This window comes from Hibiscus syriacus, unplaced genomic scaffold (genome assembly GCF_006381635.1).
Source record: "Hibiscus syriacus cultivar Baekdansim isolate YM2019G1 unplaced genomic scaffold, ASM638163v2 tig00116971_pilon, whole genome shotgun sequence".
NCBI classification, from domain to species: domain Eukaryota; kingdom Viridiplantae; phylum Streptophyta; class Magnoliopsida; order Malvales; family Malvaceae; genus Hibiscus; species Hibiscus syriacus.
In genome coordinates, this window is record NW_024063495.1 from 139,817 (window position 1) to 162,369 (window position 22,553).

The window sequence follows — 22,553 nt, forward strand, 5'->3', positions numbered from 1 at the left end:
ATATAGCAAATATTGTCTCAGCCTCTTAGTAGTCCATACCAAAGCACATTACAACTTCTTGATCAAGGAATATCGAGTCTCTCAGTCAGTGAATTTCTTACTGAGGTAGTAAATGGCTCGTTCTCTTCTCCCAAATTCATCATGTTGTTCCAATACACATCACATTGACTTCTCAAAGACGCTCAAGTATAAGATCAATGGTTTATCTGGGATTTGTGGCATTAGGATCGGAGCGTTTGCCAAGTAACTTTTAATTTTATCAAAACATTCTTTCCAGCTATCATCCCATACTCTCGAATTTCACTTTCTCAACAATCGAAAGATTGGATCGCACTTCTCAGTTAACTGGGAGATGAATATGGCAATAATTTAACCTTCCTAAAAATCCCCGTACTTCTTTTTGTGTTCTAGGGGGTGGTAGTTCAAAGATTGTTTTGACTTTATCGGGATCTATCTCTATCCCTTTTTCACTAACTAAAAATCCCAATAACTTCCCTGAAGTAGCTCCGAAAGTGCACTTGGCTGGGTTAAGTTTGAGCTGGTATTTTCTCAACCTTAAAAACAGTTTCTTTAAGACCTTTACATGTTCTTCTTTGGTTTGTGATTTGGAAATCATATCATCCACGTATATTTCTATTTATTTATGTATCATATCGTGGAACAAAGTAACCATGGCTCATTCATATGTTACCCCGACATTCTTAAGTCTGAAAGACATCACCTTGTAACAAAATGTTCCTCGTATTATCACAAATGTTGTCTTTTCTATGTCTTCAGGGTCTATCTTGATTTGATTGTACCTTGAGAAGCCATCCATTAAGGAGAAAAGAGTATGACCAGTTGTATTGTCAACCAGGGTGTCAATATGTGGGAGTGGAAAATTATCTTTAGGACTCGCTCGGTTAAGATCCTGATAGTCAACACACATTCAAACTTTGCCATCTTTCTTCATAACTGGCACTATGTTTGCTACCCACTTAGGGTATTTGGCTACCTGTAAGAAACTGACATCAAACTATTTATTCATATTTTTCTTTATTTTTAATAGCATATCTATCCTCATCCTTCGAAGCTTTTGCTGAACAGACTTGCATTCTGACTTTATTAGCAACTTGTTTATCACAATGTCAGTATCCAATCTCGGTATGTCCTAATAAGGTCAGTCGAACATATCTTTATATTCTCGTAGAAGGTTTATGAGATCCTCTCTGGTTTTTTATGAAATAGAAGTGTCGATTTTGACTTCCTTTCTATCCTCTTCTTTTCCCAAATTTATTGTCTCAGTTTTCTCTTTATGGGGTAATATTTGTTTGTCTTCTTGTTCCATCATTCTAACAAGTTCATGGTTTAACTCACATTCCTCATCATCCTTATAACCCTTTGATTCTTCGAGACATATTTTATTTTCAAAATCAATTAGTGGTTTAGAAATATCATTATTCGAACAATTGATATCTGGAGACATGCAAATGGAAAATGAGTATATTCGATTGTGGACAAAATTTATTTAATATCTACCAAAAGAATAACTATCAATAAAGAATAAAGAGTTAAAGAATTGAAAGAGTTTTCTATGAAGAGAATAAGAGAAAACATCATTTCTTAAAGCAATGACAAATAACAATTCGTCTTTTACAAAAGCCATATTATATTCGGGTCAAAATGAGACATATTTTTATTATGCATTACTTTGAAGAGTGTTTATAGAACACGGGGAGTTCTTAAATAGTTTAGTTGTTCAAAACATAACTAGGAGGACACGACTAATTGATGCAATGAGCATTCTCCAGTATAATATATGTGATGGTATTATGCTCAGGCTTCCATCAAATCTTCAACCACTTACACTTCTTCACCGTCCCATGATTATTTCATTATGTCAGTAACAAATCCTCCAGAAACGAAAGTTTTGGAGAGTGGTGGTATGACCATGGGCCCCAAACAATATCTTCACCTTGTGTTCTTGCCTTCTCCTTTCCCTAAGCTTTTACATCACTGATTCTCTCATGGTAAGTTGGCCTATATCGAGGCCAAAATAATTTATTTTAGGAACTAGGGCCAATCCTTTAGTGATGCCTTACAATTTCTTGCCCAAGTCTTTCCCTACTTTCGCTCCTTAGCTAATGTCTCCTTTAACTACATTTTTGTATTCTTTGAAAGCTGAGGAGTGGGTATTCTTTTGCCTTCAGGGATAAAGTGGTATTAAAAATTCCAAAGACTGAAATGATGACTCTAGTGTATTCTCATCTACCCCTACATATGGGGCATCAGTAGTGATAGTAGCAATGATATCTTATTCTGCCTTGATGGTCATCAAAGTTCCATCAATGATGAACCGCACTTTTGGTGGAGGGAAGAAGGAACTACCCTTGCTATGTGAATCCATGGTCTTCCCGGCAAGTAATTATAACTCGGATAAATGTACATTACGACAAAATCCACTCCAAATGTCGTAGGGCCACTTTGAGAGGGATCAACATATTTCCCATGATTTTGCATTCCGTCCCATCAAATGTTCGCACAAAATTGCCACAAATTTTTATCTGGGTGGTATCTACTGGAGTCTATTTAGAGTGGCAAATGACATTACATTTAAGGTCGATCCATTTTCAATTAATATCCCATAGATTATGACCCTTTACAGTGGACAGTAATGTTCAATGCTTTGCCTCTGCCCTTGCCTTCTTCAGGTATCTCATCATCATAGAAACAGATAAAATTGTCTGCATTGATGTGATTTACCATTTTGTCCACCCGTTCTACCGGTATGTCTTCCCCACAAAGGTTTCATTTAGAACATTGATCAATGTCTTCCAATGCACCTCAGAGTGCAACAGAAGAGATAACATCAAAATCCGTGCCAGAGTTTAATGAAGTTTCTCCACAATGTTATACTCGTTGTGCTTCAAAAACTTCAAAAATTCTTGAGCCTCCTCGATCTTGATAGGTTCATTCAATCTATCCTCAGGATCATCAATTATCACAGCTCTTGTTATTTCGGCTTTTAGCACCTCCCACTCCTGGTGAAAAATCCAAATTCATCGATTTACTCTTCCTGGTTATCAGGAGTATTGATTTGGCATGTATAATCCCAAGGAACACTCTTATTACCGTTGGATGGGTCCAGATCCAATGACTGGAGATTGGAGTCAGTTGGCTGCTGAGATGAAACCGTAAATGGGTTGGGTTGACTGTAACAGGGTCTGGGTTGATGGGTTATGCTTTGGGTTGCTGGGCTAGTTTCTTTGTGGGCTTAAACCGGTTGGGCTTACAAAAATGTAATTAGAATATTATTAATAAAATAATAATAATAAGTAATTTATACTAGACGATTAAAACCCGAACAAAAATAGGTGTCTACACATATTATAAATAAAATTCCTCTCTCCTCCTCTTAAGTTGGAATTGTTCTAAAAAAAATAAGCCAAGATTTGCCTTCGTGACAAAGAGTAAAAGCAAGAGCTATTATTGTTGCACAAGTGTTGGATATAGGGTGAAGAAGAGAGTCGAGTTATCGTCCGATGATACGAAGATTGTCCCCATCACTTACGAATGCCAATACATACATCCATGTTTGGTAACGTATCGAGGAAACATTCAACAAGTAGGGGTGAGTATTTGATTGAGTCGTGTCGAGTAAAAATTTCGAGTTATTCGAGTTGACGAATCATATTTTATAACTCAAAGTTGACTTGAAATTTTTTCGAGTCGAGTTGAGTTGTTCGAGTTTCTATACAAATTTAATTTTAATTATTTATAGTATTATATTACATATTTATTCTAATTTTTTGACTTCTCTAATCATATAAGATACATATATTTCTTCATATTCTTTTCACATTACAATGTTATTTAATATATCATATACAATCTAAAATTATAAAATATATTTACAATAGTGTATTTCAAAGAAGGTATTTTGAGGATAAAAGATTAATGAGAGTATAAAGAAGTTAAAGAATTGATGTGAAAAAAGAATTTGTAAACAATTGTAGTCAAAAGACTAAATTGAATAAACGGTAAAGTTTAAGGACTAAATTAAAAAGAGAGTATATTTTTAGTAAAAAAATTGAAGTTACATAGGTATTCTATAGCGGTTGGGGAGCATGTGGTTTAAACTTGGTCAAAAACGTACTTAAAATGAATGATGAATTGAAGAAATACGAAAATCATGAAAAATTGAGGGACTAAATTTAGAAAAAAGAAAATTTATCATCAAAACTGGAATTGAAAGTACATATGTATTCTATGATGGTTTAGGAGCATGTGGTTTAAATTTGGTGAAAATTTGACTTAAAATGAAGGATGAATTGAAGGAATAGGAAACCAGAAACCAAATCGTAAATCTATCAAAAATATTCATCCAAATTTTTGGTTTTTCGAGTTACTTGAATTTTTGAATTTTTAACTCGACTCAAACTAAAAAACTGAATTGATAATTTGAGTTGACTCGAATAACTCGAAATTAAACATAAATTTAATTTTTTTCGAGTCGAGTCGAATTTTGTTCACTCCTACCAACAAGAACCCTATCTATAGCGTACTACCTCCTTGACTCCATTAAATGGTACTACTACTACAACTAGCTCGAGCTTCAATTAAGGAGGGTCCTGAGAGCATCTCGATTAAGGAGGGTCCTGGAAATATCCGTTTCATGTACCGTTTAGCCTTGTGATTTGATCTCCTAATCCTACAAAGGGTTTCGAGAACACCTCGATTAGGGAGGGAAAAGTTCACAGATCATGCAGTGCTTACCGTGATTTATCTTGAGTGTCGAGATATTACGTGTAGCTCGCCCTTTCTAATTTAAACGGAGAGTTAGAGGAATCTAATTAACGAGTTTGAAGACTTGGAGAAACTTATCGGTGAAGTGGAGAACCTTGGAGGACCAATTTGTCCAATTCAGCAATTACCTAACCATGTTCTACTTGAGTGATGGTCTTCCAAACACAAGAATCTTTTTGAATTTCTATAAAGTTCTTTGAAACAGAAGTCTTGCACGTAGATGTTCACCCAACATTATATGGGGCCGGCATGCATTGCTGATCAGTCCCAAAGGTTTGGTTCATTGCATTGCATGAAAGAAACTACTCAAAATTAGTTGCTGTTGTCTACAATGAACCATAGTAGATTGAAAATAGGGACGGATGCAAATTTTATTTAAATAGTAAATTTTAAAAATTTTAGAAGAAAAACGAATTTATAAAATTCTAAGACGACAATAATAAATATCAATTGAAAATATAAAATATATTTAAAATTTTCAAATGTCTAAAACGATAATAACATATTATCAATTAAAAATTAAAAAAATCTAAAATTTTCAAATAAACGACTCACTCATCTTTTCATTTCGTTTCTGATTGAAAATATCCACCCCACGTGCCTTTGCACCATTAAATAAAGTTGAATATTATCCCAACAACTGGCCTGTGGCCCTCGATCTCTCATGTGATGTGAACTTTTAAATGGACAACCCATCTAATTTTCTTTTATAATATTTTTCGATTTAGTTATTGAAAATTATTTAATTAATTTTAATTAACTATCATAAGGATTTATTATGAAATAATATTTTCAATTCAATTTGTTTTATTCATAAAATCAAGATTTAAATTTTATATATTATTTAAGAGATGTTAATTATGTTAGACCGACTAATATTTGATTTCTCTTTTGATTTTTATCTGTTTTTCGTTCCAATAAAATTATAAGTTCACTCAGACATAAAATTAAAGAATATATCACATGGTAGGGCATGGAAATGGATCTTCTTTGATGAATTATTGCAGCAAACATCGTATCTGATAATGTTTAGGCAAATGGGTCCAAAAAGCTTCCCAACAATACAGCAATGACCAAAGCTGCAATAAAGGCAAGTCCCCAACACATTATTGTTTTCCTTTACCTCTATCACAGTGACATACTCTGAATTAGCTGTGAATGTTTCATCAAATCGAGTAAAATTATTTTGAGTTATCTCAATTAGTAAATCATATTTATAATTTAATTTTTTTTGAATATTTTTCAAGTCGAATTGAGTTGAATCGAGTTTCTATTTAAATTTAATTGTAAATATAATATGATGATACTATTTGATTCTAATTTAAATGATTTTCTATAACCATATACAATACTTATATATTTTTTTATTTTTTCATATAATATATATATATATATATATATATATATATATGAGATACGATCATATCACACCATATAAAACTCTTTTAGTTTTACACATATTTAGGATTATTGGATGAGTGAAAATATGGTTGAGATTGATTTTTTTTCCAGTGAATATCTTCTCATTTTCTATGTTAATCTCAGTCATCTATTTTCACTCATCCAACTGTCTTAAATCTATGTAAGACAAAGAGTTTTACATTGTGTAACAGGATCTTATCCATATATATATACAAAGTCGAAATACTCGACTAAACTTAAAAATCAATCCACCGATTACTAAAAATATTGAATTATTCAAAATTTATTTTATAACTCAAATTTAAAAAAAATCAAGTTAAATTTACCAAACCACTAATCCGTCGTTGATTCACATCTTTATTCTAATTTATTTCACTAGGTAGATTGCACATTAACTTTTCAAGTTGAATCATATAAAAATTCGAATTATAAACTCTACCTCAAATACATATAATTAAAGGTAAAAGTAATTTTTTATGAAAAATTATTTTAGAAATTATTTTATTAATAATAAATATCGAGTTTAATATAGTTTCTATATCCAATTTTCTGAATTTTAACATAGATGTTAGATATACAAAAGATTATCTAATTTACTGTTTTTTAATTTGTTGTCACTAACTTTATTTAAGCAACAACGTCTGTACGGTGTATTTATCAGTTCTAAGTTTTTCAATATTGATTGAATAAATGATTTAATGAATCAATCTTTTGAATTTAGTCGATTAATAGATTTTTATTAGTCTTTGATCGACTTCTTTATATCAATTTAGTATTAAGAATCTTTTAGGTGGACTTAGCGGTAAAAGGAATGTTATTTTTTTTAAAGATTCTCTATTCAATCAACAACTTCTGTACGGTGTATATTCATTGTCAATAGATTAAAATTTTAAACAAATATTACATTGTGATCACACTAGATTATTCAAAAAAATCAATATGATAAATTAAATAATTGATATATTTATATCAAGCCGTTAACTCTAAAATATATAAAAATATATAAAATATACAATAATTTTAATTTTTAAAGAAAATCTAAAATTAAATATACGAATGATGATAATTTTAAATTAAAAAATGATAATTTTAAACTTTTAATAAAAATAATTTTTCTAGTAATTTTAAATTTTCAACGACACAATCAATTCTTACTCATAATACGTGCGACCTTAGTATACGGTTAAAATAAGGAAGTATCGGTTTTGTTGTTATTTTAACTAATAAAACTGGTAAAAAAAATGACTGAAAATATTTTTTTATCGGTTTTAACTACCTATATAGGTAAACGCAGTAAAAATTCCCGTCAAAAAATGATGTTTCGTTAAAGCGCTACCTAAAACATTATTTTTGACTGAATTTTTTTACCTTGTTTACCTATATAGGTAATTAGAACAGATAAAAAAAATATTTTCAGTTATTTTTTACCAATTTTATTATTTAAAATAATAATAAAATCGCTACCGTCATATTTTAGCCATATACTAATACGCCGCACGTGAATGTTTCCCATAATTATTTAAACTTGCATCTTTTAAAAAATTTAAAATTTTCTTTTACCGACGAGATTATATTATTTTATTCTTGTATTTTATATCAAACCAGTAACCCTGTCTCGTCTGTCAATTTCCCACTTATCGAGTGAGTACCTTCCAAGTTCCCTCCTTAACTTCCCTATCTTCCTTTTTTTCAAACTAAATTTATTTAATCCGAACTGTAAAATTGCTAAACTGCATTAATTACTCACTTGACATCTATAAATTATATATATGTATAGATCAAGTATTTGTAGATTGAACTAAGTAAAGTTTCTCTCTTCTTTCAAACTTGGTTTATGGAGCATTTTCCCTTGGCATTGGATCTGGGGTTTCCTTGCTTTCTCTGAAAGGTATATTCTTTTTATACATATTCTTACTAATTATTATTTTTATCTGATAAAGTTTGTTTTTTTCTTTATTGGGGATTGATGAATGTGGGGTTTCCATTGGTACATTTTATGGGTTTCAATCCCTTCTTTTTATGCATACTCATCCTTTGGCTCTGTTCCCAAGAAATATTTATTTTTTTAATGTTTCTGGGAATTTTAGTATTTTGTGATTGAAAAACTTTTTTATATTCTGTTGATGGATGCAGGGTCTGCTCATTGGCGTGTTTACTAAGTTAAATTTGTGAGTTTAAATCCGAAGAAAATCAACTTTTTTGCTTCTTCAAGTTGATGTTTGTAATGTGTTTATGATTAAGACTGTGAGAGTTTGTAGTGATAGATTAGATGGCTTTTAGAGACAAAGATTTAGAATTTGACCTTGAAAATGGAGTAGCTGTTAATGGTAGAGGCGATTTCGCAGTGCCGTTGTTGTCCGGCGATATCTCGAGTTGTGGTAGTGTGTGTGTGGAGAATTTGCAGGCAATGCCGATTACGAATTGTGATAAGGATGGTAAGGAGAATAGATTAGTGTTGAAGGAGAAACGTAAGAGCTTGAGCCATAAGAAACCTCCTAGACCTCCGAGAGCTCCGTCATTGGATGCGGCCGACCAGAAGTTAATCAAGGAGATAGCGGAACTTGCGAGATTGAAGCGTGCAAGGATCGAGCGGATCAAAGTCTTGAAGAAGATGAAGGCTGCTGAGGAAACAACTTCACACAGAAACAATGTTCTTGCCACCGTGTTTACCATCATTTTTTGTATTGTCATGATCTTTCAAGGTAATATTTCTTTGTGATTGCCAGTAAAGATGCTCGGATATAGAATGGAATGCTTTCAGTATCATCGACCATCTTGCAAAAGCCGGATGAATATAGCATAAAATTTGTTTGTTGTTTTTATGCAGGAATGTCACCCGGAGGTAGACCGACAGGTTCCCAAGAATCTCCCGTGCCAGTCGGAGCCGGAGCAGTGAACAGAGGTCTAATTTCAGTCCAATTCTCGGAGAAACCATCTGCCAGCATTCCAAATCAACCAGATTCAGGATCTCCAAAGTACGTAACACTAATTCCAGTGGCAAAACAACTCTATTTATTGGCACATTTCAATATGTTCTTGATTCATAAATTGAATAACGATTAATAGAAGCATCTTAGTGCCGTGAAACTGAGTCCGAATCTGTTTTTCCCTTGTGTAGTTTAGTGGAGCAGGTTGTAGGTTTAGACGCTCAGGAAAAGCTCAAAAGATCTGGATAAAAATTTGATTTCAAACACTCTACTAGTGCCTATAGGGACAAGTACTTGGTGCTGCCTTCCATCAAAGCCATTTTACCAAACAATGTTTTGTATTCACAGCCGTCGAATCTCCGGAGTTTTAGCTTTCCCGGTAATTTATCCCTGGACCCTTGTATGCTAGTTGAGGTCGGTGGGGTCGAGTTAAAATTATTGTGTAAATTTTTTGCCGTGATTCTCAAATAATTAGCCTACAGCCTGCACAGCAACTTACCTGGTCAGGTTATGTTGTGGGATCATGTGTACTGGTTTCCCCCCCTGATACACCATGTTCATTAAAACTCTGATTTTAAATAATAATATGTTTCTTGCTGGAGAATCTGATTTGAATTTTTTTGAGATCAACACTCAAGTTGACTAACAAATCTGAATATTATATGTTTTATCTGTTCCTTGAGCCTTACTCTGCATTAATCTACTTTATCCGGGCTCGGGTTCTACAAGCCCGGATATTTTCAATATTGGTACAAATTTTCTTCGTGTTTCGAAGGTTTCCTTGTCTAGATATATGCATCATGGTTGTCGGAGCAAGGAGTTTACGGTGTTCTTTGTTTTTCCGTCTCATGGTGTTGGTACCATTCGTTGTGGGATCGGTATCTTGCAAGTGAAGTAAGAGCTTGGTAATATAAAAATCTGAGTTGAGGTATCACCTGAGATGTTAAGAGGTTGACTTTACAAGACATTAGGGAGACTTAAACGAGTATTGAATCCGCATGACAAGGAATTGATGATCCTTCAGGGTCAGGTCATGTGGATTCACGTGTGCTTGTTTTGTTTTAATCTTTGTAAGCTTAATTAGTTATGTTTTCATATCCATGTTATAGGGCTTACCAATAAATTTTGAGAAATCGAAAATCGATTCGGTACGTAGTGTTTGAACGATTTATGATTTATAAATTTAAAATTCACGATTATCTGTATTTTTTATTTACTCATTAAAATTTTGATTTGTTTATATTTTAATCACTCGTATCTTAAATAGAAGGCTGACAACCATAAATAGATTGCTTTTTATTAACATGAAAACCACAACATTTTCTCTATTTTTTAAAAAAGAAAATTTTCTTCTTAATAAAAGTTTTATAATTTCATTTCTATGTCACGCTAATGCTGCAATTACTATTCTTTAGCATCTTTTCCGACCATTTTAGATATTAATAAACTCGTCTCATTGTCTCCTATTATTCTATCAATTTAGAATTTACCTAAATCACTTTAAAACTCATAATATTCAACCTCAAATTTAAAAATGATTAAATCCTAAATCACGTTGATCTATAATATCCATAATCCGATTGGCGTGGAATCGAGATATACAACTTCGTTTCCTCCTTATTCATTTCTCCACTGTTGTAATTTGAAAGAAAGTACTTCATTATCAATAAATCAAAGAAAATTCAAAACTATGATTTTTCATCAAACAAATGAAGAAAACTTGAGATTATTTCATGATTTTTTAAAAACAATCTAATCATAATGTCAAGTGTTTAACAACACAATGATCAAAATTTGAGCAAATTGAAAGTTTATTTAATAAATTAAAAAAATTAAACTTTAATAATAAAAATAGGAGTGAAAAAAATGAATGATGAAATTTATACCGTACTCTTAAATCAAAGTGAATTATCATATGATTGAAATCTATAAAAAAATGTAATTATTTCAAATAATTGATTCTGTTTGATCCAGACATATTACGTGGATCATAAATCTTTCTGATAAAATCATAAATTCACATATGGATCATAAATTATAATCTAACGAAAAAAAGGAAATATTGGATTTTTTGGGATAAAATCCTTAGAATTATGGGAAAGAAATTAATTTTCAATCTCCTCTGCGTATCTTCATGCAAAGACAACGGCCCAATAATAACGCCAATAAACCAAGACATTGCATCTATATATAAACCAAGGCATTGCATCTATATATAAACCAAGGCATTGCATCAGATAGAGTTGTGTGTGTATATATATATATATATATATATTATTCAAAATAAATATATATGTATATGTTTGTGTAATGGCAATGCCAAGACATTGCATCAGAATCAATCTCTAAAAGTAAATCAAGACCAGGGCAATGGCAACAACTTGCTTTATGTCCTCCACAGCCATTGTTTTCATTTCACATTCTGCAGACTTTTCTGATGATTACAAAAACTCATCAGTCCCCAAAACTGATCTGGATTTGTTGGAGTTTCCTTTGAATCTGGAGTATTTAGAAGCTGAGTTCTTCTTGTATGGTGGTTTGGGTCATGGCTTGGATAAAGTTGGTCTACATTTAGCTGAGGGTGGTCCATCTCCCATTGGTGCCCAAAAGGCCAATCTTGACACTCTCACCGATGATATTATCCTACAATTTGCTTACCAAGAAGTTGGTCACTTGAAGTTAGTGCATTTCTCTCAAAACCGTATTTTCATTTCTCTTTATGATAGTCATATCGAGTCGAGTTGACCCTAAATGTTATTTTCTCTATATATCAAACTTCTTACTACTTGACCCTAGGTGTGTTTGGTGTATGTATATTTGATGGAACTATGTGTATTCTTTGAATGTTGGAAATTAAGAAGATAGTGAAGGGTTTCCAAGGCCACAACTTGATTCGAGTGTTGTGCATCATTATTTGCAAAAGTTATAGATAACGGGTTCGAGCAATTGCTTCTGTATCTATATGGTTTGTGTGTGTTGTCTATAGTCTAAGAAAATTCTGGATAGATACTATATTGTAATCATCTTAGATCATTCCTATTTTTGTAGCTGGTTGTAGGTCTACTAGGAGTAGAATCAGGCCAAGTTGCTGTTATCAGAGGATTACTCTATGAGCCTGCAACCGAGAACGTCAGTCCATACCAGTTCGTCGTAGTGGAATTCGCGACCTGAATTTTGAACCTCAGGGACACACTGGGACATACCAAGAACAAATTTGAAGGCCTCATAGTGCCTGTAGATTTTGGTGCCGATGGTAAAGTTGTAGGCAATGTGCTCGCTGGTGACCAATTCTCAGTGGCATTTGATCGAACACCTGGAAGAGATTATATCTTAGTTCCAAGTCTCATCTGCATAGTGCCATTGGTTATCACTAGCTTACATCTTAGTCCACCATGTTTCCCTTTAGTTAATGCTGCAAATACTTTATACAATGTATCTTTTTTTCTCTATCATAAATTATTTAAATAAAAAATATGATGGTTCAATCGATTCAATTAATTAAAATTTTTTGTTTATGATTTTTAGTTAAAAATTATAAATATTTTTACTTTTTATTTAACCATTGTTGAATCAATATTCAATTAGATTAGAATTTATTGAATGGTTTCGATGGTAATTGAAGATATTGTTTTTTTAGAGAACTCGTGATCGAACAACTACGTTTGCTGGGTAAATGCACTTTATTAATAGATTAAGAAAATTATGGACATACATTACCTTATAATCACATTGTTAATGAATTAAAAGAGTTTCGTCGACAATAAACGATTCACCCCTTATGATTTAAATGAAGAGCTAAGGCAGATGAGGGAATGTCGTTGGCCGATATTTGAGTATTACAATGGTTTCAGCTCTTGTTTCTGTTGTGTGAGGTGTATTTTAATAATCATTAGTGCGTATGTCAGCTGTAGGATCATGATAGTTATTTGTAGGTCGGCATGTTAGGTAGATTTTGTAATTAGACCTTAAATTTCATTATGGCATATCAAATGGGTCTAACAAAGATCATGTCAGAGATCTCGTCTACAAACAATAGTTGCTTTGAGAACCTTTGCTCGAAAGAGTAGGATTCTTTGAAAGTTCTGATAAACAAAATGATCGATTTAAGACGTTTACTAACAGATAACTAGTGGTTTTGGAAGGTCGTTCTACGTTATATAACATCCTTAGAGCGGTTCTCATTTAGTCGCCTTCATCAAGTTGCGAGTGGATAAAGACTACACTTATACTAATAGATAATCTATATATGATTATACTTATACTAATAGATAATTAAAGTAGAAAATTTGATTTGAGTAAATTTATTTTATACAAACCTTCATTGTAATTAAGTCATTTTAAAATAAAATTGAAGGGAATAGATCATTTTCATAGTAAGATCTTTTTCATATCACTCAATTAAAATAAATTCGAGCAAACGAAAGAATCATATCTTAAATATATATTCAAATTTACAAGTCCTAATATTTAAACAACGTATAATCAATTAGGTATCAATTTCAAATATTGTAGGGTACTTATCATTCCCCACACGTAACCAATTTCTGAATCCTTTTAAAATGAATCTCTGATAAAATGTAGGTTTTAATTTGTCTTTTACAAAAAAGTTTATAAAATTTCTTTAGAAAAAAATAATTTTAAGTATTCAATCTTACATTAGTCGGAAAATCGATACCAACTTTAAATTAATATATTAAAATCGAAATTTAAAATTGAAAAATAAATTCGAGCTTAGAAAACGTTCCAACAATAATGATGAAGTGCAACGATAAAGTGAAATATCAAGTCATGAATATAATTCGCCAACCTTTCACCCTACCTTCTCTCATAAATGTATTTAATTCGTTAATAATAATAAAATTATAAGTTACGGTGTATGAAATATATATTTAATTCATTAATCGATTAATTTAAATTAAATAATATAAAAATTTATTATGAAAATATCATTTTAATTCAATTTATTTCATTCATATTATAGAATTTAAATTTGAATTTTATTAAAAAATTAATATTTTATCTCGATAAACTAATAGATAACTAATAGAAGATTTTTTCCTTTATCAAATAAGTAGGTCTTTTATTGGTTTTGATTTAGGTGAGAAAGTGGATACACATAGGGGTCGTTCTGTTGTACGATAGATTTAATATACGGCTAAGGAAATACCTTACCGGAAATGTTAATATTTTTTTAACATTTCCGGTAAAACGCTACCTAAAATATCATTTTTTTTATCGGAAATATTAATTTCGCTACCTAATTTCCTGTAGAAAAAATAACATTTTAGGTAGTGCCCAATATTAATATTTCTGATAGAAAAATAATTCTTTAAGTAGCGTTTTATCGGAAATGTTAAACATTTTAGCTAGAGCTCAATATTAACATTTTTGATAGAAAAAAAATAATATTTTTGATAGTGTTTTACCAGAAATGTTAAAAAAATATTAACATTTCCGATAACGTCTTTTTTTAGTCGTATATTAAGGCTGTCGTACCTCGACATACGAGTCAACAAATATTTTTAATTTCACAACTTTACTATTAGTAGAAAGTTGATTGGGTGAAATATATTAACCTTATCTTATTAATCCATCAACCTGTCATTCATTGGACCCCAAATTTGGCCAATTATTGTTTCATTTGGTTAACCTAATTGGACACTCAAAACCCCATAAAAAGTTGTGTGATAATGCCATGGACACACACTAGTCAATGAGAGTATAAAATAATACTAAAAATGGTTTGGTAAATCAAGATTTATGCATCATCTTATATTTTAATTATTAATTGATAGGTGACATTGAGATATGCATGGTGCAAAGTCAGTTCATGTAAAATTAGTAACTGATTTAAAATCAAATATTAAAAAAGAGTTAGGGTTACGAACAAGCAAAGCAATTTGACGATATATTCGTAAATAATTTGTTTATTAAATTAAATAAATGAGTATGAACAAAAAAATTATGTTCATTTAATAAATGAACGAACACGAAAAGATGTGTGTTCGGTTCGTTTATATTTACGAACAAACTCATTTATCAACTCATTCATCCTATTATCATTTTTTTTTTATTTTTTACTATTTTTTGTTTGCAAGTAAAACTGTAAGAGGAGAGTGTTGGTTGTCGAACACTAAACAAACGTTAAATGAATATGTCTCGAATAAGTTTAAAAATAAATTTTGTTCGTTCAAGTCCAATTCATTTTTATAGATCCCTAAAAAGAGTTAAGTTATTATATTTAAAAATATATTTTGGTATTGCCTAATTCATTTTAGTTTAGACTTGTCCTATTGATTCTACAGTGGTGACTCGAATATAAATATGGTATTCACTTGTTCAAAAGCACACATCTTTCCCTTCGTCTTCTCCTTACTTTCCATCCATTAGCATTCTTTTTGACATTTTCTCAATCAATATTGTGTTGAAAACCGGTCTAAAAATGGTGGTGGGATTGCCGAATCCGATCAAGTCCGAATCGATTCAGTTCATCGAGCTACCGGTCATCGACCTATTGGCAGAGAGACTGAATGTGTCGAGCCTCATTATAAAAGCATGTGAACAGTTCGGTTTCTTTCAAGTCATCAACCATGGAGTCTCGGAGGACACCGTTGCCCAAATGGAACAACAAGGTCTCGATTTCTTTGCAAAGCCAGTTTGCGAGAAACAAAGAGCCGGACCGGCCACTCCTTTCGGTTATGGTCGGAAGAACATTGGGGTCAACGGTGATGTCGGAGAAGTTGAATATCTTTTGCTTGATACCAGCTCTTTATCCATTTCTCAGATATCAAATTCCATCTCCAATGACCCCAAAATGTTCAGGTACATTTTCTTTTCCCACTTGTATTATTATTATTATTATTATTATTATATTATTACTATTTTCTGTTATCTGTTTTACTATTCATATTTAGGATTCGTATTTATCTTTTTCGATTATATCGTCTCTAAGATTCAAACATTTCGAATTCGAGTTTTCTTCTTAAGAATTCAATATGACTTACCACTACACCCAGTATATATTAACAAATATTAACGCACTGAATAATAGTGTTTCACTTTGTTGTATATATTAACAAATATTAACGCATTGAATAATAGTGTTTCACAGGGTTTAGAAAAGACTAATAATAGTGTTTATCGTTCATCGTCTGTAAGTAAAATTCGAACTCTAACTCTAATACTTCTCTCATGTCGACTCGAATATAAACTCCACCTCTTTGCCAGCATGGTTTCTTAGTGTATTGTTCCACTTTGATGCATCCATGAACGTGAGGTTTTGTAAGCTATGTTGGACGAGTTGTATATTTTAAAAAAAATTAATAATGTGTTTCAAGATTCAAATTTTTCATACTTCAATTTTATTTTTAAGAGTATAATATGACTTACCATTACATCTAACATTTGTTCCGTATATTGAATAATATTTTAATACGATCGCATGCTATTGGCCTCAAAGAGAGCCAATAAGTCGAATAAAACGATCGACACTTAACTAATCAACATAATCAATTCATTATAATTTATAGTCTAATATGAATAGATACAAGATTTTATGTCAAGAATGTGAATTATTAGAAATTTATATAAGAAATTTATAAGGCAATTTTATAAAATTTCAGGTTACAGAATTAGATTATCAATATAATATACAAAAAAATACTTATAATATATGAGAATTTAATATTTTCATAGGATGCGGTCGTCATCGATACCCTATAGTCTAAGATAAGGTATGTTAAGCTCAATGAGTGGTCTAGTGATAAAAGAAATTGTTGTTCTCCCTAGAAGATTCAAGTATGAGTAGCTGCGTCTGCAAGGTGTGTACGAGTTATCAATAGATTATTCGAGGAAAAAAGGTTTAAGGTTTAGGAAACTCAATGGCGGAAGACAGTGAAGACTAGTGAAGGCCACGACCCCTCCAAAAATTTGAAAAATTATAATTCGGATCTCTAAAATTTTCAAAATATTTAATTTGGTCCTTACAAAACTTTTAGAAATTCATATTAATTTTTTGATTATTCTTAATTAAGTCCCTATGATAATTTTTAAAAATTCTAATTAAGCCTCTCAAAATTTCAAAAATTTTAGTTATACCCCATTTTTTTTGAAAAACTGTAAACTGGACCTTCACAATTTTAAAAATTTTAATTTAAAACTCAATTTAAAAAAATAAATTGACCCCCAAACTTTATCACCAAATTTCGCCACTGAAGAAACTCAAACTCTAATACTTGTCTCATGTCGGCACGTGTACAAGTTGGAGGTCTTTGCCAGCATGGTTTATTAGTGCATTGTTCACGTTTGATGAATCCATGAACGTGGGGTTGAGGGATGAGTTGTATGTTACTTTTTTTGCACCCCCACTCCCATTGCATTCAACTCCAACTATCATCGTTTTAAATGGCAAAAGGATTACTGTATTTGCTGATATTGTGGTCTGGTGTAGGGTTCTATTTCTATCAGCTGGGCCTGATTTCCAGAAATAATCCATCTGTTGCTCGATCATCTCTATCATTTATCTTTTAGCACGGTATCATGGTTCCTATTGATAACGTACATACGCTCATGCAACTGTTTAAATTCAATATCTCTTGAAAGAATAATATTTTCTCTTTTATCATTGATGTCACTTTATGAATTCTCGTGGTTCAATTGTTTAAATGCTCATTAGTACATCAAGAAGAATTAAAGTTTAGGCTTAAAATACATATTAGTTCTTGATCGAATTGATCTCCAAACTTATTTTAAGTACAATTGACTTTTGAATCTGACCCTAAACTTTTTATAACAAGTAATTATGTTAGGGCTAGTTTGACCCGTTTAAGGGTAATTTAATTAAACTTGTCGAGTTCAAGGTCTAATTTAATCAAATTAATAAGTTTAGGGGCTATATATATAATAGAGGTAAAATAATGAACATGATGAGAGAAGTCAATTAAAGGTCATTTAAGTTTGAAAATGACGAACACACGTGAATTTTAGAATTACCATCCCTCTATGTCAAATTTTGAACATTAGTACGATAAGATTAAATTATATAAACTTAAAATGATCGAATTTAGAAACAATAATTAAATGATTTATACATGATACAACTATTAATAATAAAATTTAACTTAATATATTTCACGGTTGATATTTAAATCAAGATTAAAATTTTAAAAATATAATTAGAATATAGGGATTAAATATATATTTTTCAAATAATGTAGGGGTAGAAGAAGAATTCGACTCTTTTTTATCTATTCTCAAGTCACATGGGGACTGTGGTATGTGGGATATAGTTTTCTCCTACAACAGGATATAATGTCTGACACTTCACTCATTGTGTTTGCTGTCAGGTCTTAGACTCACGCGCCTGAGAAGGCGAGTGTTTGTAAAAAACATGTACTTTTAGAAGATTGCAAAATAATTGTATGTCAGAAAATAAGTCTGTACATCAGAGAGGTCTAGTCAAATCAAAGGGATTGAAACTTAAAAGGATGATTTTAGGGTTTTAATTTTGTATCCAAACCCTATACTTTGTATATGTTTGAAATTTGATCCTTCTAGAAAAATAAAGGGATTGCAATTTAATAATTTAAGTTGACAATTGTTATATCTCGTCCAGATCTCTTATGTGAGTAATATTTTAGTTTCTATCTTCTCTGTTAATCGAAGCTTCTAGATGAATTTCTCTAATTGAATCCTCTATAGGCCCATATCTTTTGATCAATAATAACTTTTGATATGATTTTTAATAGATCATATGATATGTCATAATCAAATATACTGTCAGAGAGTTAATTCCTTCATCTTGTCAGTCTATGACTAGTCATCATGACTTTAGGTATGATACTAGTACTAAAAATCAATTTAAAATCTCTCATACAAAACTGAGAAAGAGATTCTTAGAAAGGGATTCCACTTATTCTACCTCCCACTATAAAATCATTAATTATAACTCTTTATTTAAATTTTAAAAAATAAAATATTTACAATTTTAACAATCCAAATGTTACCATCAACAACAACGTATTTCAACTCAACGAAAGTCCATTCACAATGCATAGGAATTGTCTAATGATTGAACCATGATTCCACATGTGGTTCTAAAAGTGTAGGGACTAGATGCAAAATTGGACCTTTATTTTCAATTTCAGCTTGAAAGTGACTGTTTTTCCATACTGTGACAGCTCTGGCGTGAGTAGTTACATAGAAGCAGTGACGGGGTTAGCATGTAAGATATTGGATCTGATGGCAGAAGGGTTGAGGGTCCATGATGCATCAGCGTTTAGTAGGATGATCAGAGCCGTCGAAAGTGATTCCATCTTCAGGCTCAATCACTATCCACCCATTCTCTGCAAAGACAACAACACCAAGGTTGGGTTTGGGGAGCATACTGACCCTCAGATCTTGACCATCTTGAGATCCAACGGCGTGGGTGGCCTGCAGATTGCACTGGCTGATGGTGTATGGGTCCCTGCTCCCCCCAACCCTAATGCCTTTTGTGTTAATGTTGGTGATGTTTTACAGGTTGGTGCTTTTCACCATCTTCTTCCTTCTATCTTCATGGAGTTTGAGTAGCTAATGATTAGATTGCATTTTCCCCCATTTATAGTTTTTGCCTAGCAAACTCAAAAAATGTCCACAAAGTTCCGAAACGGTTGCCCAACATGGTTTATGTAGAGTGATACGGGGCGGGTCGGTTTTGAGTAGTCTTAATCCCAATTTAAAAATTGAAGACTTTCATTCGATCTTGATCTGCTTCAATATTTGGTGATCTTCTATCCATCTTAAATTCATTTTGAATTTTGAGATAAAACTTTTTTCAATCCGATCCTATGAAAAGATAATTAAAATATATATAGAGAGAAAAATTTGATTATCGCTCAATAAGAGATAGGATCATGTAATACAATGTAAACTCTTTTAGTTTTACACATATTTAAGACTGTTGAATGAGTAAAATAAATGATTGAGATTAACAGTAGGAAACAAATAAAGATTCACTGAAAAAAATAATATGTCAACCTCAGTCATCTATTTTCCCTCATCCAACGGTCGAATATATTGACAATTTAAAAAAAATGATGATTTAAATCATGTCAAAATAAATCGGGTTTAAACTCGTTAAGTGGGGAAATTACTTTATACTCCCTTCAAAAATTAATACAATAATGAAATTATATTTTGACCAAAGAAAATATAGTTCAAATTGGCCACCCTAATTTTTTTTCTACATTTTATCTCACATACCGTTACAAAATGACTATTTTATGTATTTTTCTCACATACATTAACCTTTATGCTCATTTTAAAATCAGGGACCAACATGTATCTCGCTTTATAGTATAAGGACTTATGTAGTACTTTTATCAAATTATAGACTAATAATGCTACATGTATATTTTGAAGGCAATGACTAATGGGAGGTTCAAGAGCGTGAGGCACCGAGCATTGAGAAACTCCTACAAGCCTAGAATGTCCATGGCCTATTTTGGGGCACCACCCCTCCATGCATGGCTCACCTCCGCAGAGTTGGTCACACCACAAAAGCCTTTGCTTTATAGACCTTTCACTTGGGGTGAATTTAAAAATGCTTTATATTCTCTAAGACTCGGAGACAATCGTCTTCATCTTTTCAAAATACATAATTCAGAGTATAAAGTCGGATAATCAATTTGTATCTTATTAAAAAAGTTTCATGGTAGATGAGAAGTTTGTTGAAGTTGTATATATTTAATGGTAGCTAAGAGGCTAATGGAAAAGCAAAAGCTTTTCCAAACTTTTGTGTGCAATTTGGAAATATAAGATAAGTAGTGGGTCTTGTGTGTAATTCTATAAATTTAATGATTAGATTATAACTTTTAAAAGCTTAATGACTAAAATGATCATTCGACCATAATTAAGTGATCTCCAGTGCACTTTATCCTAACCCTTTTTCAGCACACACAACACTAAGTGGACCATTGGACAAATTCCTTAAAAGTGAAGGGTTTAGTACAAAATTTAGAACAATAATTATTAAATTTTATCGAATTATTGTCAAATATCATTAACCTTATCATTTTTTTACACTTGTTATAACATCACAATGACAATTTTGTATCTATCCAATAAATTTGATGACCATTTTTATAACTTTTAAAAGTTTAATGACTAAAATAATCATTAAAATATAGTTAAGTGACCTATGATATATTGTACCCAAGAGTAACAATATATATAAGACAAGTAGCGGATTTTGTGAACAATTCGATAGATTTAATGATTAATTTAAAATTAATTTTGAAAGTTTAATGATTAAAATAATCATTTGACTATAATTAAGTGATCTTTAATGCACTTTACTCTTCTTATTCTTTTTCAACTCACACAACACTAAGTAGATCATTGGGTAAATTCCTAAAAAGTGAAGGGTCTAGTTCAATACTAACAACAATAATTATTATTTTTTATCGAAATTTTATAAAAATAATCATTAAATTTATTATAACATCAGAATGACTATTTTTTATTAAATTCAATAAATTTGATAACCATTTTTTAAAATTTTAAAATTTTGGTGATTAAAATAATTATTGAAACATAATTCAGTAACGTCTGATATACTTTACCCAAAGAGTAAAAATATATAATAGGGTAAACTACGCATTTAATATCTAAACTATGAGTTTTAGTCTATTTTAATATCTAAACTTTCAAAATTTTAAAATCATACCTAAAGTTTAGTTTTTTGTTTCATTTTAGTATCCTGTCGTTAAGTTTTGAAAAAAACTGAAATTCTAGGTACCAAAACACGTTTAGTACCTAAATCATACTTAATTTTTAATTTTTTTTTTTAAAAATTTAGGTACTAAAATGGATCAAAACTAATAATTTAGGTACTAAAATGTATCAAAACTAATAGTTTAGGTACTAAACGCGTTAAGGTTTTAACGACGCGGTATTAAAATGAAACAAAAAGTAAACTTTAAGAATGATTTTGAAAAAATTGAAAGTTTAGGTACTAAAACATATCAAAACTGATAGTTTAAGATACTAAAAACGTAATTTACCCAATATAATAATGTGTTAAAAAAGTTTAGTTGATGAGGATGTGATGTTTGAGTTGGGAATGTGTTGATTTGGATTGATATTCAAGGTGGTATGATTTTCTACTCATATTAATATATATTATTTGTGAAAGGACATTTTATTTTATTTTTCATTTTCTTTTTGTTAGTATTATGGGAATGATTGGAATTATTATTAAATTTTATAATACTTATACTCAGATTTTGTCTTTTGTTTTTGTATTATGTCAAATTGTATATTTAATATTTGGGTAAAGTATACAAATGATCTCTAACCATATAGCATTATTTTGTTAGTCTCATAATTATTAAAAGTTATAAAACAGTCTCTCGACTATGGGACACAATTTTATTGAGT

At 31.0% G+C, this 22,553-nt stretch overlaps 2 protein-coding genes and 1 pseudogene across 3 annotated transcripts; all 3 read left to right on the forward strand.

The window, feature by feature from the left end:
* Nucleotides 1-7,971: 7,971 nt before the first annotated feature.
* On the forward strand, nucleotides 7,972-9,810 carry LOC120191964. Of its 2 annotated transcripts, XM_039194817.1 has the most exons (5): nucleotides 7,972-8,095; nucleotides 8,341-8,909; nucleotides 9,035-9,182; nucleotides 9,326-9,366; nucleotides 9,554-9,810. In XM_039194817.1, the coding sequence occupies exons 2-5, from the start codon at nucleotides 8,477-8,479 to the stop codon at nucleotides 9,565-9,567; spliced, it is 636 nt and encodes a 211-aa protein (XP_039050748.1). In that variant the 5' UTR covers nucleotides 7,972-8,095; nucleotides 8,341-8,476; the 3' UTR covers nucleotides 9,568-9,810. The 2 variants fall into 2 exon arrangements, with proteins under 2 accessions (XP_039050748.1, XP_039050747.1); XM_039194816.1 differs by lacking the exon at nucleotides 9,554-9,810 and having other exon boundaries at nucleotides 9,326-9,546.
* A 1,694-nt stretch (nucleotides 9,811-11,504) lies between these two features.
* LOC120192086 lies at nucleotides 11,505-12,807 on the forward strand (annotated as a pseudogene).
* A 2,698-nt stretch (nucleotides 12,808-15,505) lies between these two features.
* On the forward strand, nucleotides 15,506-20,847 carry LOC120191926 (gibberellin 2-beta-dioxygenase 2-like). Its single transcript, XM_039194790.1, has 3 exons — nucleotides 15,506-15,956; nucleotides 19,313-19,652; nucleotides 20,535-20,847. The coding sequence occupies exons 1-3, from the start codon at nucleotides 15,577-15,579 to the stop codon at nucleotides 20,793-20,795; spliced, it is 981 nt and encodes a 326-aa protein (XP_039050721.1). The 5' UTR covers nucleotides 15,506-15,576; the 3' UTR covers nucleotides 20,796-20,847.
* The last annotated feature ends 1,706 nt before the right edge of the window (nucleotides 20,848-22,553 follow it).